Source organism: Phoca vitulina, unplaced genomic scaffold, assembly GCF_004348235.1.
Source record: "Phoca vitulina isolate PV1807 unplaced genomic scaffold, GSC_HSeal_1.0 scaffold7, whole genome shotgun sequence".
In the NCBI taxonomy this organism is placed as follows: Eukaryota; Metazoa; Chordata; class Mammalia; order Carnivora; family Phocidae; genus Phoca; species Phoca vitulina.
Window position 1 is genome coordinate 58,549,311 of NW_022589710.1, and position 17,505 is coordinate 58,566,815.

The 17,505-nt window shown below is 54.2% G+C and overlaps 1 protein-coding gene across 1 annotated transcript in view; it reads right to left on the bottom strand.

The window, feature by feature from the left end:
* Positions 1–57: 57 nt before the first annotated feature.
* NRDE2 (NRDE-2, necessary for RNA interference, domain containing) overlaps positions 58–17,505 on the bottom strand; it is a 47,562-nt gene continuing 30,114 nt past the window's right edge. Inside the window, exons 8-14 of the mRNA XM_032405774.1 lie at positions 15,080–15,200; positions 12,275–12,450; positions 9,678–10,064; positions 7,988–8,928; positions 7,094–7,232; positions 2,150–2,221; positions 58–1,702 (exon numbers count right to left, since the gene is read on the bottom strand). Coding sequence (XP_032261665.1) covers positions 1,577–1,702; positions 2,150–2,221; positions 7,094–7,232; positions 7,988–8,928; positions 9,678–10,064; positions 12,275–12,450; positions 15,080–15,200 — 1,962 coding nt within the window. The 3' untranslated portion in view covers positions 58–1,576. The remainder of the gene's footprint in view (positions 1,703–2,149; positions 2,222–7,093; positions 7,233–7,987; positions 8,929–9,677; positions 10,065–12,274; positions 12,451–15,079; positions 15,201–17,505) is intronic.

Here is a 17,505-nt window from a genome sequence, read left to right on the forward strand (position 1 = left end):
GCAGGTGGACCTGGGCATAGGGAGGCTTCTGGGAGGTGACAGGGAATGCAGACTTGAATACCTCTTGCCCTGCCTCACACGCCCAGAGCGGCTGGCAGAGCTGGACAGCAGCTAGTGGGAAAGCAGGACCCCCAAAGCCAGTGGGCTCTGCCATTGAAGAGTATGGCTCTGGCTTCGGAAGGAAACAGCTTTCCATTTTGGAAGGTCTGGAGCCTGCGGGTTCTCAGCACTCTGGGGCAGGAAAGGAGTAGTGGGGTTCCTACTAGGACTCTCCAGAGGCCCTTGGCGGACGTCCCTCCCCGTCCTGGCATCCCTTGTTCTCGGGTTCAGAAACCTCATCCGTCTCCAGGGTGTTCAAAACCACGTCAGAGCTTCCCTCCCCCATCTGTTCCCGGCACTCCTCTCCTTTCTGAGCAGGTCCGTGTGCGAGCCGGGGAGTGAGCCGGGGAGTGAGCCGGGCAGGCACGGCAAGCATCCCCTTGGCTGGCTGGCCGGCCGCCTTCCTCGGGGGCTCTGACTTGCCATCCTCCTTTTGCAGCTGTTTCGAGCCAAAATTTTGTTCCATGACACTGGCTTTTCTGGATGAGATGCCAAAGAACGACAACTTCAGCAATTAGAGGCATCGTGGTTTTGTTTGAGAGCAGGGCTCCGAGAAGATAAAGCAATTTCCTCCTAGTTAAATATTAACAGTTAGTAACTGCAGCCATGTTCTCTTCCGAAGAAAGTGGTCTGAATGTGGGTATTTACATTTCATTCCATTCATAACCCTCAGACATCAAGGCGGCGGCCAGTGCGGGCCTCTGTCCCGGGCAGCGCTGCCGCACCCACGTGAGGGCGTCCGCAGCCCGGCTCGCGGGCCGGCAGGGTCTGGCAGGAGGCCGCTGCTCCATTCTGCGCCGCTCGGACGGCTGCCCGCGTGCCCCCTGCAGCAGGGGGCCCTCCCGCACCTGGGTGCCCCTAAGTCTCCAGGGGTCCTGTCCAAGTGCGAGGCTGCTGGTCCACAGCGGGCAGGCGTCAAGAAGAGCTTAGGGACCACGAGACGCTTCCTACACTTGACACAGGCCGGGACACCGAGTTCTCAGGGACTCCAGGGCTGTGGCCTGAAGAGAAGAGCAAAATCCGCTCTCCTGCTAACCAGCCTGGGGAAGAGGTTCTAGCGTTGAGTCACCAGACCTTTCCTATCATGACCGCAAGACCCAGAAACCCTGGCAGGACCGCCAAGAAGGCCAACCAACAGGTCACACTTGCCACGGCGGGGCCGGGGCCGCAGAGGAAGAGAACACACTCGCACACGCCAACCACGAGAGGTTCCGTTGTCACGGGGCATGATTCTTACCTACACGTTCACATATATAATATGTAAGCAATGGCTTCTGTGTTATCTGCACATCCAAAAACTGTGCAAGAGCTAAGAAACTGATGACCCAGGTACAAATTACTAAGAATTAAAGCTAGACCTGGAAAGCAGAGCTCCTGGAACACGTGCACCTATGCGTGCCCCATCTGCTGCATCCCGGCCCCAGCGGGGCAGGCGACGAGGCCCGGAAGGCGGGAACTGTCGAACACCTCCTGGTCTCTAGTCCTCGAGCAGAAGCTCCAGCTCCTCCACGGGCAGGCGCACCCGGAGCTCCTTCTCCGTCATCAGGTCCAGGACCTCCTGCATCTCTTCAGGGAAGTGGCCCACGGCATCCAGGTACAGCGTCTAGGGCAAGGAGTTCTGCGCTAGCCAGCCTGCCCTCCCCAGTGCCGTCCGGACTCGGCAGCGCCCCGGCACCTGCTCCCGAACGGACACGAACAAGGCCTTCTCTTTCTAAAGTGGGGCAGGACTTGGTGGACAGGACAGTCCCCATTTCTGAACGCCGCCTGACCGGGCTTGCCAAGGCAGACTTGGGCCACAGGCCCCCCCAGTGTGAGCACCTGGGCCGAACTCTGGCAGATGATGGGAACCCCCCCGCCTGCAACAAGGCCCCCGTGAAACACCAGCCCCAGGGCAGGGAGTGGACACACGCCCATCAGCCGAGGCTCCACAGCGGACAGGTTCCCTATGAAATGGTCCGGGACGTGCCCAGTCGCCTGTGACACGGAGGGGCGGGCACCGAGGCAGGAAGGGCCTTGGGCTTGTGCAGATCTCACGGTCTCCGGGACTTACCTTTGCCCAAGGACAATTCTGAAGGGCTTTGTAGAACACGCCTTTGCTCCTTTCTTTGTTTCCCAAGGAGACCTGAGGGGGGGGGGGGGGTGGATTACAAAGAGGATTAACTGAAGCAGAGCCTGAGGCCACAGAGTCCAGCCTGCCCACCCTGTCCTGATGCACGCGGGGGCTCAGCGGAGGCCGCTGGGCGGGGGCGCTCTCAGGGCCACTGCTGCGTGGCTTTTCCCCTGCACCGATGGACCCAGAGGGGACCAGGCTCTCTGACTTCGGACTGGTCCACCTCCTTCACAGGGGCCATCATGCCTTGCGTCAGAACGGCACCCAGAACGAGGCCGTGTGCGCGCGACGAGGCTGATGACTTTACACACACAAAATGTCTGCTTTAACGCTTGCCGTTTTCTAAGATCTTAGAGGAATGAGGTAACCGGCATCACTGAATCAGCACCTTATTAATAAAAACAGACTTCTGGTCAGGAATTTCAGCCTGAGAGCACTACAGCATGTTCTCTCTCCGAGTATAATGTCCTTAGTCCCAAGCCCTACACACTGCTCCGGTTTCCAGTGGGCATGGAAAGGGCACGTGTCCTCCCCACCACCCCTGGCCCCGGGCGTGTCCCGGTCCCAGGAAGGGATCTGTCGCTCAGCGGCTCCTCGAAGGCACCACAGCCCAGCAGGCCGCTCCCCAGGCCGGCAGACACCTGCAGCTGTGAGCGGGCACAAGCCAGGCTCATGGAGCTCAAGTCTGTCTCTGGGCTTTCTCCCACCCACCTCCTCCACGCTCCCATTCCCACATGGAGAGCCTTCTAGTGGCCGCTGGCTCTCCCCACCGGATGGCCAGCACATGGCATCTGGCACGAGACTGACCCCCAGAACCTGAGGGATGCATCTAGAGACTCCAGCCTGTGGCTCAGGCGCTCTGTCCACCAAAGATGGCCTCCCTTCCTTTGCAGTTCCTTCAGGTTAACTCTCACAGAAACAGGGACTAACTTCGGGCTACAGCCACCCCCTGAGCCAGCCGCAGAGCCCGGGGGACTCCTGTCTTCCCTCCCCTCCAGCCCTTCCGAGGCTGGACCTCTCTTGAATTCACACGCAAGGAACAGTGTGAGCTGTCCTTCCTTCACACACCAGAACACTCCAATATCCTCTCATAAACTTAGGACACGGTTTCCTTATTCTTGAAAGAAGGAAAAATTGTACTACTGTCCATTCTCAAGCTCTGTATTTGTGAGGCTCAGTGATAACCCTGGAACCCAGCAAATTCAGGTCCATCGGTTGGCTAGACTCCAGCGAACACTGCTCTCTGCGATGCCCTTCATCAGCCACTGCAGAATGCCTAGGCTACCGGGTATGGGAGGCTCAATGCCAGGCGACAGCGCCGTGCTGACTCTTGGCTGTCTCCATGCGGGATCTCATACTCTGAGACCCAGCCCAGTAGTCCCCGTCGGCCTCTCCCGAGAGCAGAGCTTCCCCTGGGAAGACAAGCTGCCCTGGCTCTCTGCGTCCGTCCTCACCCTCTAAGTTCCCTCGTCCTGACAACCCGTGCCTTCTGGTACCATTCCTAAGTCCAGGCTGAGGCAAGAGCGACGGGCGACTCCCACACGCTGCGCGACCCCACAGCGTCAGGACGGGGTGAGCACAGAACCGAAGGGGACGCATCCGGGGAAGAGCAGAGCGCGGGGGCCGCTCTCCCCATAAGGCCAACTGGTCTGCAGAGTGAAGGGGTGCCAGGGTCTCACACAGAGGCCACTCTAGTCCGGGAGGGAGCCTCACACACACCCCAGGAGGGACCCGGCCAACAGGACCCCGGCGACCGGAGGACACAAGTCCTTGGAAAGCCCTGTGGGCCCGCCCCCCAGGCCCGAGCCCGGAGAGCAAGAGGGCCGTGTGCGGGGGCCGCTGCCCCTCCACGACAGCAAGTGCGCGAGCGAGGGGTCGCCTCTTCGGCCCGTGTACCCTCCTAGCTGGCGCGGGCCACCCCCAGCCGGCGGAGGCAGCATGGGGGGAAAGGGAAACGCCTGAGGGGCTTTGGTAAAATTTGATTCTCTTTTCTTATCTGGTTGTAGACAAATCTGAGCAGCTGTTAGCGAATACAATTTTTTTAAAGTAACTTGACCCAACTGATACCAACCCAAACAAAAAGCTATGTTTCCACAACACCCGGAGTGCTCCCGGGAGGAGGCTTACGTCCCCATGACCCGCAGAGTGAACCGAAAACGACTCTTCGCCCTCCCACCGGCTCCTCTAAGCTCGGGCCTTTCAATGCAGGCTGACCTCCGCCCGCTGCCAACACGGGGGAAGAAGAAATGATGCTGGAGGGTAAAACAAGCCGGGGACTAGAGGGGCCATGGCTCCTTCCGTTCGTAAGACTGTTTCACCAGCTAACGTTTCATACACTGTCCTTTCTTTCCTGATTGTGTAGCCGGATGACCAAACTAAAGAACTCTCACAATCTTGAAAAGCATTGCAATTCGGGGCGCCCGGCTGGCTCCGTCGCTGGAGCGTCTGCCTTTGGCTCAGGTCATGATCCCGGGGTCCTGGGATCGAGCCCCGCGTCGGGCTCCCTGCTCGGCGGAAAGCCTGCGTCTCCCTCTGCCTCTGCCTGCCGCTGCCCCTGCTTGTGCTCGCTCTCAGATAAATAATCTTTAAAAAAAAAAAGAGAGACAAGAAAAGAACTGCAATATTAGCCAGAACAACAGAACAAGGTTTGGCAGACCGTGTTTACGTGCAGGGAGAACGGCGCACTCGAAAGCGCCCCCACAGCAGAGGTTTCAAGCAGAGCTCCAGCGTTAGTGGGCAGCGTTCACTGGCCAACCCCGTCCTTGTCCCACGTGCTCCGTGGCCAACAAGCAGCTGTAATCCCTCCGTCACTTTTGCAGGAAAAAAGCAGGTGCGTAAACAGGCTTCCGTGCGTGTAGATCTACACGCGCGCGCACGCGCGCGCGCACACACACACACACGGGAAGGCACACGCGCACACAACCAAAGCACCAGCTCTCCTCTGCGGAGCCGGCTCCCTCCGGCCCTCTCCTCACCTCGCATTCTGGCCCTAAGTGGACTTTTCCACGGGGTTATCAAAGCCTCGGGAGCCAACCCAGATGCCTCAGGAGCTGCAGGAGAAGTCGTGCTCAAACTCGTCCTTGGTTCAATGCTACCCCTTCCAGAGAAACAGAAATTCCTTAAGGGCCTCAATCTTCTCTTCCAAGTCAAAGAGAATCTTTCTACAATCCAACCAAATGTGGCTCAGGAAGATTCTTTGTAGAAATACCCTAAGTCCATCTTTGCCCTAACCATCTCTACCAACAACAGGGGAAGTTAAACTGGCAAGTCTGCAAGCCCTCCCTTTTCACATTTCAAGGTCCTTCACTTGCTTACAAAGACTCACACGGTATCGGCACTGGAAATTTGAGGGAGCATCTCACCTGCTCCTTCAGCTGAGTGGTCCCACCCGGGAGCGGCGATGCAACAGGAAGCCCGTTCTCCGGACCGCGGTCTGCCTAAGCTGCACCCCCACCCGATTAACAGGCAGCAGCCACGAATGCGCCGTGCACACACCATCTGGATCTCTGAAGGTTTCCGTTTCACACACGGGCGCCAAAACATAAAATCTGAGCTTTTGGGTCTGATGAATAAATGTTAAAAAAAACACACAAACTTTTGGGGCGCCTGGGTGGCTCAGTAGGTTAAGCATCTGCCTTCAGTTCGGGTTGTGATCCCGGGGTCCTGGGATCGAGTCCCACCCACGTCGGGCTCCCTGCTCAGCGGGGAGCCTGCTTCTCCCTCTCCCTCTGCCTGCCACTTCCCCTGCTTGTGCTCGCTCTCTCTCTGTCAAATAAATAAAATCTTACATAAAAACAAACCACACAGCCTTTTGGGTTGGTTCATCCTGATGCTGACTTCTGCCCGCAAGGATGCGCCTCCTTGTCCTGGGTGTGCCAGGAAGCTGCTGTCCTGACATGCGGCGTCCCCCCTGCCATCGGGCGTCTCAGAGCTCAGGGGAGGCACACCAAGAAGACTTCCGAAATCTCAGATGGGGAAGGCCCACAGCTCTCCTAGCCCGTAACTGACTTTCTCCACATCTCTTTATACCCAACTCTGTCATGTGCTGATTGGAAAAGTTCAAATACTTTGACTGCCTTGAGAATTTATCCAGTGGAAATAATCAGAGAGATAAGGAAGGTCACTCCTGGCCTCTAAAAAGTACAATATTCATTAGAGATCACTTGGGTGTGATTTAGTAGCCTTCAGCTGAAACACTCAAGTGGCCCAGGAGACTACATTTCTGAAAAACCACACAACTTGGCAGATGTATTCCAGGAAATGAGGCATCTCAACGCCAGGTCCTTAACCAAAGGCAAAGTCACCTCACAGACCCCGCGAGGCCCAAGAAGCGCCTTTCAGCCCCCCACGCGCATGAACACGATCAAACGGCATCTCCCCATGTTCAGTCGCTAACTACGGTACTTCTACGTGAAAACAAAGCTGCTCTGGAGAGGCCTCTTGTCAAAACTACATTCTACGGTGAATCCTACCTTCAATGACGGAACAGAATCAGAACCTGGGAACTCTTATGAACAGAGAGCAGAGAATGAAGGTCTCTTTCCAATGAAAGCTCTCAGGCCATTTCCAAGTTGTTGGCTCAAGGAAGTCACCCCCGAGAGCGCCACATTACGTTCTGCTGCCAACAGTCCCGTGATTCTTCCTTCCGCTCGACCAAAGCGCTGAGGAGCGATGCAACCTGCGCCCCCCTCCCAAGTCCAGAGAGACCTGACATGACTCCACCAGGGTTCTCAGAAGGATTCATCGAGGCCGAGAAGGTGTGGGGGGAAAAGTAAGCCCCTGCCAGTTTTCCTGGGACGTGGCTACTAAACACCTGCACGTTCTCCCCTGTGAGGAAGCAGCGGAGGCTCGGCAGGAAAACGAACACTCGAAACGTTTTCTTACCAGGAAGTTCAAATACATCCTCCACAGTAAGGGGCACTGGCTGCCGTTGTCGCTCCGCAACGCATTTTCAAACAGGGCTTCGATCCGATGCGTCAAGCCGGTCTCAGGAAGTGTGGCGTGGACCTCTCTGCCATCCACCCTGCAAGACAAGGCTCACGTGACTCCGAGACCAGGCTCGCGCCCACGGCACCGGCGGAAGACGCGCCAGCGACGGCAAACGTCAGCTCCGGCAGGACCAGCGGGTCAGGGACGGGGCCGTGCCCCAGGTCTGGCGGCGCTGGGGGCGAGACTGCAGACACGAGGGGCCCCTCCAAGGCCAGAGGAAGGCAGCGCCCAGGGTTCCGTGTTCTCTACGCCAGAGGCCGCCTAGAACTCGCACACAACCTCCCTGCATCTCCGCTTTCTAGAACCAAGCCCCCCCTTTGCTGAGCAGAATGCAAATGCTCCCTGACGGGAAGTCCTTTCAATTTAGGGGACGTAGCGTGAGTCAGATCCCAGTGGAAGAAATAAAAAACCAAGTGAAACACTCTTCAGAGGCGGCTCTGAGGCGTCAGCTGACACGAGGCCAGAGCGAACCGCCGCCGAAGCGCTCCTGGGAGGACACACGCGCCGCGTCGAGACGACACGGGGCGCGCGATGGCGTCATCCCCGGGAGTGAGAGCAGGGGCCAGGCACTCCTTCCGTCCGCGCTGTGCTCAGCACTTCCCGGCCCCGCCGAGCAGCCCTCACAGGAGGCCACGCAGCCGGGCCGGGGAGAGCTGGGGCCTGAACCCGCAGTCCCGCCCGGAGCCCCCGCTCGCGCCCGCGGTGCAGTTACCGCAGCTGCTCCGCCGGGCACCGCGGTCGCGGCCAACACAGCCCGGGCTCTGCGGACCCACGCGCGGCCGCGCTTACCTCTGAACGGTTTCCACCAGCCTCTTCCTCGTTTTCTCGGCTTCAATCGCAAACAACCAAGGCTCCAAGGGTTTGGCAGACCTGGTAACAGCATCGAAGAACCTTCTGGTCTTACTGGCCGTGTGGGACTTACTCTGAAGCTGCACGTAGGCCCGCCACAGGACCTGGTTGCCGGGGTACCACCGCAAGGCGTCCGAGAGCGCCTGCCGCAGGGGAGCCACGGGGCACACGCTGACCCTCGCGTGGAACCGCAGCAGGCTCGTGTGCATCAGCGTGACGGCCTCGAGGCCGCGGCCCGGGCTCTGCGCGCAGCCGGGCTCGTCCGGCCCACAGCCGCCCGGGGAGACGGAGCCCTGCAGCTGCGCACACGCCTGCTCGTAGATCCGCACAGTGGCTTCGATCCCCACGGTCAAGTACTGGAAGAGCATGAAGCACCTGAGCAGGCCGGTGAGGCGGTGAGAGGCGTCGGCGGGAGGCGGCCCGGCGCCACGGCTCTGCCCCCGACAGTCCTGCAGCGCGTGTTCGTAAGCCTTCCGGGCCTTCAAAACGTGAACGGCCAAGACCGGCCCGGAGTAGGGCGCATAGGGACCGTTCTCCGTCAGCCTGGTCAGTATGTGGACGGCTCGGGCCGTGGCGGCCCCTCTCGCGGCCGGCGACAGCTCCAGCTCCAGCTCCAGCTCCAGCTCTGCGTAGAGCAGGCCGAGCTCCCAGGGCTCGCAGCCCCGCGGCTCCCCGCCCCCCGCCAGGCTGAGCGCCGTGTCGAACACCTTCCTGGCGTCCTCGGTGTTGCCGAGCAACCACTCCAGATGTGCGTACTGCTTCCAGAGGCAGAAGTTGTTGCGGTTTTCTGGCTCCTTCAGGAGGTTTTTGGCCAGTTTTTTGCAGTTCTTTCCTTGTGACTTTAACCTCTTCTTGTTTTTAGTGTGCAGACACCAAATGACCTGGAAGTAAAAAGAAAAGGACTCCCAAGTAAGTGCTGTGTGATTTTCAAGCAATCCCTTTGTCCTGTGCACTTCAGAAAGCGACACGGGCGTCTACACTTCCTTCATCACATGGTTGCTAAACACTTAGGCTCTCTGAGCTGGACAACAGATCAGGATTGAACCAAGGCCACTGGCGCCCCCAAACGACCGCATCCAGGTTTCCACCGGAAACCTCGGAAAACAAGGCTCATCTGCTCCAAGCAGCCTTCTCCAGTGAGACGGGGGCCACCAAATTTCCTCGCACACTATTTGCATAATACACCCTGGTGTGCGCAATCTGGGTAGTTCAAGCACAGAGCTCTAGGCGTTATAGTCAATACTAACTGGTGGCCAGCGGAGGGCAGAAGAGTCCATCCTAGAGGAATTTCTCGCAGACAGATGCAAAGAGCAGGATAAGTAGCTTATTTTATCTTTTAATAAACCCCGAAATCCCCCAACCCCTGCTTAAGCTTGGTTCTTCACACTAACTGCTCGTATAATCCCAGACACCTGGCAGAAGAGCGAACACAAAAAACAGCTCCAGTCACTGACGAGCTGCGTACCCCCCGCTTTCCTCCTGCCCTCCCAGCCCCTCAGTGGGGCAGCCACATACTGGGGCCTTGGGGGTCCCTGAACAAGGAAGTGCCGAAGCCCAGCGCTTGAGGAACACCAAGAGCCCCACGATCGTTTCTGAAGCCCCCACACAGGGCAGGGGAGGCCGGAGTTACCTTCGCCATCTCGTACCGTAGCCAGGAGAAGCAGAGCTGAGACCTCTCCTGGCCTGAAAACAGAGGCATCACAAGGTGAAAGATGTTACGGATGAACTCCTCGCCCTCTCGATTGTGCCCGCGGGTCCAGCGACGGCAGCCCAGTGGGTCTGAGCGGCCAACACAGCTGACGCCGGAAAAGGACAGGTTGAGAAAAGTCAATGGCTTTTCATCATGAAGCCCGTTATCGAAGATGCTGTCCTCGTCCATGGCCAGGTAGAGGCAGGAGGCCGGGGGGCTGAGGCCAGAAGGCACGCCCAGGAACTGCAGAAAGGCCGCGACCAGCTGAAACTGAAGATCCTGGCTGGAGAGCTGGATCAGAGACTGCGCAATGTCATCGAACAGCACCTGTAACGGAGACACGGTGAGGCGGCCCGCTCAGGAGCGCGGTTTGTTCACCGCGACAGACAAGCGACAAGGCTTCGCGACTTTCCCCATGGCTCCTTTTATGTGGATGTGCTAACGATTCAACACTGTTCCAATTAAATTCTGAACAGACAAGAGCTAGGTTTCCTGCAAGATGCAAAAAAGCTAGAGGCCTCACCAGGTACTGGAGAGCTGGCGGGAGCTGGTGGCGTTCTCATGCTGCCCAGGCACCCTCAGGAGGAGGGAGGGCCGTGAGCGGGCTTAAGCCGAAACCTTCCAAAGGAGCCTAGCGGATTCACAGAAAATCTAGGATCATATTCCCTTCTGAAAACACACAATTGCTTTTGTAGTTACTTTGATAAATTACAATCGTCAAAACTGTTTATTAAGATAGAAGATAAGAATTTCATTATTTGGGGGCCTCTGGGGGGCACAGTCGGTGGAGCATCGGACTCTTGGTTTTGGCTCAGGTCCTGATCTCAGGTTGTGAGATCGAGCCCCGCATCAGGCTCTGTGCTCAGCAGTCTGCTTGAGATTCTCTCTCTCCCCCTCCACCCTTCCCTCCTTCTCTAAAAATAATAAGTAAATCTTTAAAAAAAAATAGAATTCTATTATTTGGTGGTTTCTTCATATAAAATTGCTTTCAGAAATGAAAAATATGCTCAAAGGTAGATAAACAGCAGCAAGGGAGGAAGGACACTATCATCCATAGGCCGTGGTAAGAGCAATTCTAAGACATAATGCTAACTGTACTTGTCCGTAGCTGATTTCATGCAGTCACTTTAAAGTGTAAGGCCACAGAGACTGGCCTCTGTCTCACGGCACCGCCCGACCTGCTTGGTCTCCGAGGCTCCCAGCAAAGAGGAAACCGAAGCGTGAGCACAGTAAAACTGGACTCCCTGGGCTCAGACTCCTCAGAATGGTCAATTCATCAGAAAGCTTTTCTCCTCCAGGCGCTGATTAGAGAAAAAGCTAAGTGACAAGGAACTGCTCACAGCAGAAGTTTGCTCCAGAAACGAGCTTCCAGAAAACCGCCGGAACTCTGAGCCTCGAGAACCAGCTTCTGAAGAGGTGACCCTGAATGGTGTGAAACCCTCAAATACCGAAGACCCTGCTCTTCTCAACACACGCAGCGCCAGCCGGGAAAGGGGCGTCCTGTGCAGACTCGCCTCGCAGCAGGCCACGCACCAAACATCCCAGAGCTGAGTGGCGGTTTCCCTGGAGTCGGCCCCTTCTTCCTGCCCAGAGCTCCCCAATTCCCTGTGTCCTAACCCCATTCGCCACTCCTCAAACATTCCGGGCACACGTGCCGATCCCTGTGCCTGGAGCATTAGACCCAGCAACAAACAGTCATTCAACATCCAGGAACACTAACTGAGCACAAGAAAAGCACTGTCCGTGCCCTGGTGATCCAGCAAAATCCCCACCCTTGGGACACGTAAATCTGCAAGAGGGTCGCAGACAACCGACCAGGCCTCAGCTGGGGAGCCTCGCGACCGCAAACACCTGCCGGTCTGTCCCTAGAGTGCATCACATGCCAAGCAGTACGGCTGGGGTCTTAGGAAACTGGGTCCATTTCAGGCTCCAAATAGAATCTCTTCCTTCATTTTAACATAGAACGTCCAGAGCTGCTGGCCACGAGACAGGGTAGCACGGGCCACGTCATTCCAGGATAGTCGAGACAACCCGAGTGCCTGGCGCACAAGAGCGGCTCCAGAAACGTGAGCGGCTTCCCCAGCAACACCAGCTGTGTACGGACTGTCCCAGCGCAGCCTCGCTATCCAGTCCCCGTCCTCCAGAGTCAAACAGCCATGTCTCTGAGGACGCAAGCATGCGGCGGGGAGAGCAGACGGACAGAGCTAAATAACCTAGGACAGGGATACCACGTCTTGAAAACCCTGAGGCCTCAGGCTTCCGTGTGAAAAATTAACTGAGTGACTGGAAGACCATCTCTGGAGGGGCCTTCCCTCCAACTCTGGGACGGGAACTATGCGGTCAGGTTCCTCCACGCTCCCACAGCACCGGTGGCCGGTGAGGCTTCCAGAGACAGGGACGGGAGCAGGCTAACCTGTCCCAAGCCAGGCAAGTGCCCCGGGCGCTCAGCAAGCTTCCTGCAGGTGAGCAAGGCCCGCGGCAGTGGGGAGAAGGGGAGGACCCCGCGGCTGGCCTCCCTCCCAGGGTGGGACACTCGCCTGTCTCTCTGGGTCCTCACAGTCTTCTTCGGTTTGCTTCTTGGTCTTATCAGGGCGCCACGGCCGCCAGTGCCTCTGGTCTCGGGACCGCTCGGCGGCGAGCCAGATCTGCCACCTGGGCAGACTCTTATCTCTTATTTCCTGGTCCTCGTCTTCTGGTTCGTCGTCATCATCATCTAGACGAGAGCAAAACTTTTAGCTCACCTCATCAGCAAATAAACCCACCACGGATGCCCAACCAGTCTGCGACACCAGCTTCTGTGGTGGGCCTCTGGGGGGCCAAGACAAGTAAGAGCCAGGCCCGGCCTTCTGGAACGTTCAGGGACTTGGAGGCATTGAGGGACTCTCCTATCACCAGTCTGGTTCCCAAAAAACCCTGGCACGTTAGCCAGTGGAGTCAGATGATTTTTAATGGTATCATAGCAATTAAAATGGGAACACACATATTCTAGAACAGCACTGTCCAAAAGAACCTTCTACGATGATGACATAACATATACCTTCTGCGTAATATGGTAGCAACCAGCCCCATGTGACTCAGTGGGCACCTGAAATGTAGCTGGCAGCAGAACTCAATTTTTTACTTCGTTTCATCTTAATTAATTAAAATGGCCACATGTGGCTAATGCCTACTGTACTGGACAACACAGTTGCAGAACGCTGAATGACACTTAGTACTGGTTTAGGTTTCCTAAAGCCATCAGGATTTTCAGCCAGTGGCCATATGATCACAACCTGTGTTCACTTCTCAAAAAAAGTCAATTCACGATATCCTGTACTTTCACTTTGTTTCCTAACTCTGAACATGCAGAATGGAAGAGGAGAAAAGTCTTGAGTCTTCTGTAAAGTTCAATATTTAAAAATAAACAAACAGGGTGTATAAAATGGTATGGCTACCCCATAAAACAGGTGGGCAGTTTCTTATAAATTTCCCCTGAGTCACACATCCAGCTTAGATATCTGAATTTATTACATTAGAAATTCAAAAGACGACATGGTTTTGGAAAGACACATATAAATATATAACAATACAGACCAACAGAAAGTAAGGGTGAGAGAGAAGTAAGTAGTAATATATGAAGAAGAAACACCTCAGTATCAATGATAAATACCAACTACTCTCTAAATACCAACCTTATCAAGATGGGACAAGAAAACTTAAAAAAAAAAAAAAAAAAAACAATAGTTATCAACTAGTTTCTGGCAACAGCATCCCCGGGACACGGCTGTGAGAATTCTGCTTTAGTCTCATAGAAATGCAGAACATGATGAACTTTAGAACATAAATTCTATGCACTCTAGGAGTCTTGCTCATTAAAGCAAACAAACAAAAAAAACCCCTAAAAACAGAGAACCACCCTGAGTTGGTACTCAAAGAAAAGTCACTACTAAAAAGACTTCTGGGCGCGTCTGGGTGGCTCGGTTGGTTGAATGTCTGACTCTTGATTTCAGCTCGGGTTGTGATCTCAGGTTTGTGGGATTGAGCTCCGCATCGGGCTCTATGCTCAACATGGAATCTGCTTGAGATTCTCTCCCTCTGGCCCTCCCTCCCCGCCCCCCCAGCTCATACTCTCTCTTAAAAAAAAAAAGAAGAAAAAACACTTCATTTTTTGGTTCTTCGTGTGGTCTTGCAGATTCAGTGGCTAAAAGGGTAATACCTACTCCCCACTCTGCCTTGCAAGTTATTTTTCTTCATATATGAAACCACTGGTTAGCCTGAGAATGATTCCAGTTCTTTCTGGGAGAGAACACTCCAGGAAAGTCACAATAGCCGAGCCAAGCGAGGAGTGAGCATCCCTGCTGGCGCTGCCCAGAGAAAAAGTACTCCCAACACCCAAAGGGCAGGGACGTCACCTAGCCTGGAGCGCCGCGACACCACAGAGATGGGAGCTAATCCATAGTTTTCATTCCCTGAAGAAACCAAGGCCCAGGAAGGTGACACATCTTTGAGAAGAGGCTAGCCAAGCCTGGGCCTCTCTCCCCCTCGCACTTTCAACAAAACCAGGGGGAGAAGCAATCCCTGAGGAGCTGGGAGCTGTGCCGACCAAGATGGCAGCCACGCCCATGTGGCTACGGGGCCCTTGAAAGCGGCTAGTCTGAAGTGAAACGTGCTGTAAAGTGTAAAATACACCCCAGATTTCAAAGAGTTCGTGTGAAAAATAAAATGCAAAGTATCTCAATTTTTTAAAGAGTTACACATTGAAATATTAAGGTTTTGACACACTGGGTCACACAAAATATATCATCAATGTTACTTTCATCATCTTACTTTTTTAATGTGGCGACTAGAAAATATGAAGTTACTTCTGTGGCTTGAATTATGTTTCTATTGGACAGCGCTGTCTTAGGCTGTAAATCCAGAAAGTACTTTGGGGTCATTTAGAATGACAGTTACATAAATGCTAGTTAATAATTATTTTATAGTATTCTTAATAGGGAGGGATGCTTCAAAGGATCTGATGGTCTGTACATTGCCAAGAAAACAGAAAGACTGTCCTAAGGACACACTAAAAGGGGTGAGAGGGGAGGACTCGTAGGGAGGAGCAACCTTTTAAAAGGAAAAATGAAACTTCCTCTGGAAAGAAACTCAAACCCTCCACAGGGTTGGGGGGTTGACTCTAAGGGTGAGAGACTCTATAATCTCCCAATGCATCCACTTAACATATTTCTGACATTTTGATGTTTCTACAGTGTTCTTAAAGACTGACAAAAGAGCTTATACATATAAACAAATAATCAGAAAGATGTGAAAACACATTCCAGAAGAAGGCAAAGGCGTACGCATCCTAAAGAGAGGTGCCTTACCTGGACTGATGACCACCCAGCCGCCTCGCTCCTGCTGGTGCATCCAGGCTCTCCAGCCTCGGGCGCCCTTCTCCCCAGCCCGGGGCTCCCCGCTGTCCCAGAAGGGCTCAAAGAATTCCACCTGTTCAGGTTCAAAATACGGAGGTGAGCCTAACTTGTACAAAACTGCTGAGTCACTGAGCAACGTGCCCTCTAATCGGCATAAGAGGGGCTTGTGGTTGAAATCTTGTTTGACAACAGTCTTTCCAGTAGATACAGGATACACCCCAAAACAGAAAAAATAATGAGCTAGTGTGGTAGGCGGCCTCCAAGACAGCCCCCCGTGACCCCACCACTGCCTTGTGGCATTCACACCCCTGAGTGTGGGCTGGGCCTAGTGACCTGTGACAGACAGACACAGTAAAGTGTGACCGGCTACCACTTCTGAGAGTCTGTTACAGAAAGACCGGCCAAGGTCAGCGAGAAGGGCCTCCAGCTGGGTGGGAGAGGAATGGTTTCCCAGCTCTGACCCTGGTAGGCCAGTCTAGCTGGGGACAGGGACACAGCCCATTCCCCTAAAGCCACGGGGCCCCTGAATACCTGAAATCATGTCACTTTCAAGACTTTCCAAGGAGAAAGGGATTCAAAGTTTCAATAGGACTGGGAGTTATTGAGGGCATGACGTCTCAACTCTGTGTTCCTAAAATCTGGCACAGTGCCCAATACCTAGTAGGGACTCAATAAACACTTGCTGGCACAGCCAGTGAATAAAAAGGTCTGTGTGTTAAAGCCCGGCCCTGTGATCACACCTCTGCTCTCATGCATTTGGGCATTAGGTCTGCTGTGTGTGGGGACCAGTTCAGTGCATAAGTAACTCCCTGTAGAGGAGGATGTGAACACACCAATGAACAGAAAAGCAATCGTGTTATCACCTGACAATAAGGATTTATTTTTTTAGCTCTTTTAATTCTTTTTTAAGAATATTTTATTTATTTGACAGAGAGAGAGCACAAGCAGGGGGAGTGGCAGGCAGAGGGAGAGGGAGAAGCGGGAGCCCAATACAGGACTCGATCCCAGGACCCTGGGATCACGACCTGAGCCGAAGGCAGGCACTTAACCAACTGAGCCACCCAGGCGCCTCAACAATAAGGACTTTAAAAGTGAGCCAACCACTTGCTCAAGGAAAGCTTTTGTAAGAAACTTTCAGAAGAGGACGAGGCTTCCAGGGACAAGCTGTGGACCAGGAGGCTCAGGACAGTCCAGCCTGAGCCCAGGGCGGTGCCACGCATGCCTGCAAGAGGGCCGCGTGCAGGAGAGCCCTGGGAGGGCAGGGCAGCGCAGGGCAGTGGTCTGGACACGGGCCCTGTACCGAGTGCCCAGCAGCCACCTCAGGTAGGGGAGCTGGAAAGACCACACTCCCTCTTCGCAGCCTTGCTCTTACAAGAGGGATAGAAGAAAGCGCACTCAAGAAAAAGAAGTGTGGTTTTTTTAAAGTGTGAAAGTTACACCAATTTATTTATATTCCATAGAAACACAGACCAAGGGGCGCCTGGGTGGCTCAGCTGGTTATGCGTCTGCCTCTGGCTCAGGTCATGATCCCAGGATCCTGGGATTGAGCAGGGAGCCTGCTTCTCCCTCTGCCACTCCCCCTTCTCATGAGCTCTGTCAAATAAATGAAATCTTAAAAAAAAAAAAAAAGGGCACCTGGGTGGCTCAGTTGGTTAAGCGACTGCCTTCGGCTCAGGTCATGATCCTGGAGTCCTGGGATCGAGTCCCACATCAGGCTCCCTGCTCAGCGGGGGGTCTGCTTCTCCCTCTGACCCTCTTCCCTCTCGTGCTGTCTCTCATTCTCTCTCTCTCAAATAAATAAAAAAATCTTTAAAAAAAAAATTAAAAAATTAAAAAAAAAAAGCACAGACCAGACTCTGCTTCTTTCATGCTATACTACTGTGTCTTATAACAATGTCTCTCAGTTTTAAAGATATGGAATATCCTCAAAGATAAAACTTTATTTCAAAATTGTCTTGTAAATGCTTTGAAACTACGTGTGCTGTTAGTATTGAAAACCTCAAGAGCACACAGCGGGGTCTGCTGACCCTTGAGGGGAGTGGCTCCTCATGCTTCACAGTCCCGGGCACTGCCCTCCCCAAGAGGAGCTGCTCTCACCACAGTCTGTGATCGTCAGCAAAGGGCAGGGATGAGGGCCATTCTGACCCTGACCCCGCAACCACACACCAGGGCCCCGCAGTCCACCAAGATTCACTTCCATAGCATGGCATATTCTTAAAACAGCACACCAGATCTTAAAATAATTTTATCTGGCTTATGATACTACTAATCAGGTAACTAATATTAACCAATATTCGTTAACCCAATTTTGACTAGGAAAAAAACAGATAAAAATAATGATGAAAAAAATAGTCTTTAAAGGCAATTCAGGAACATTC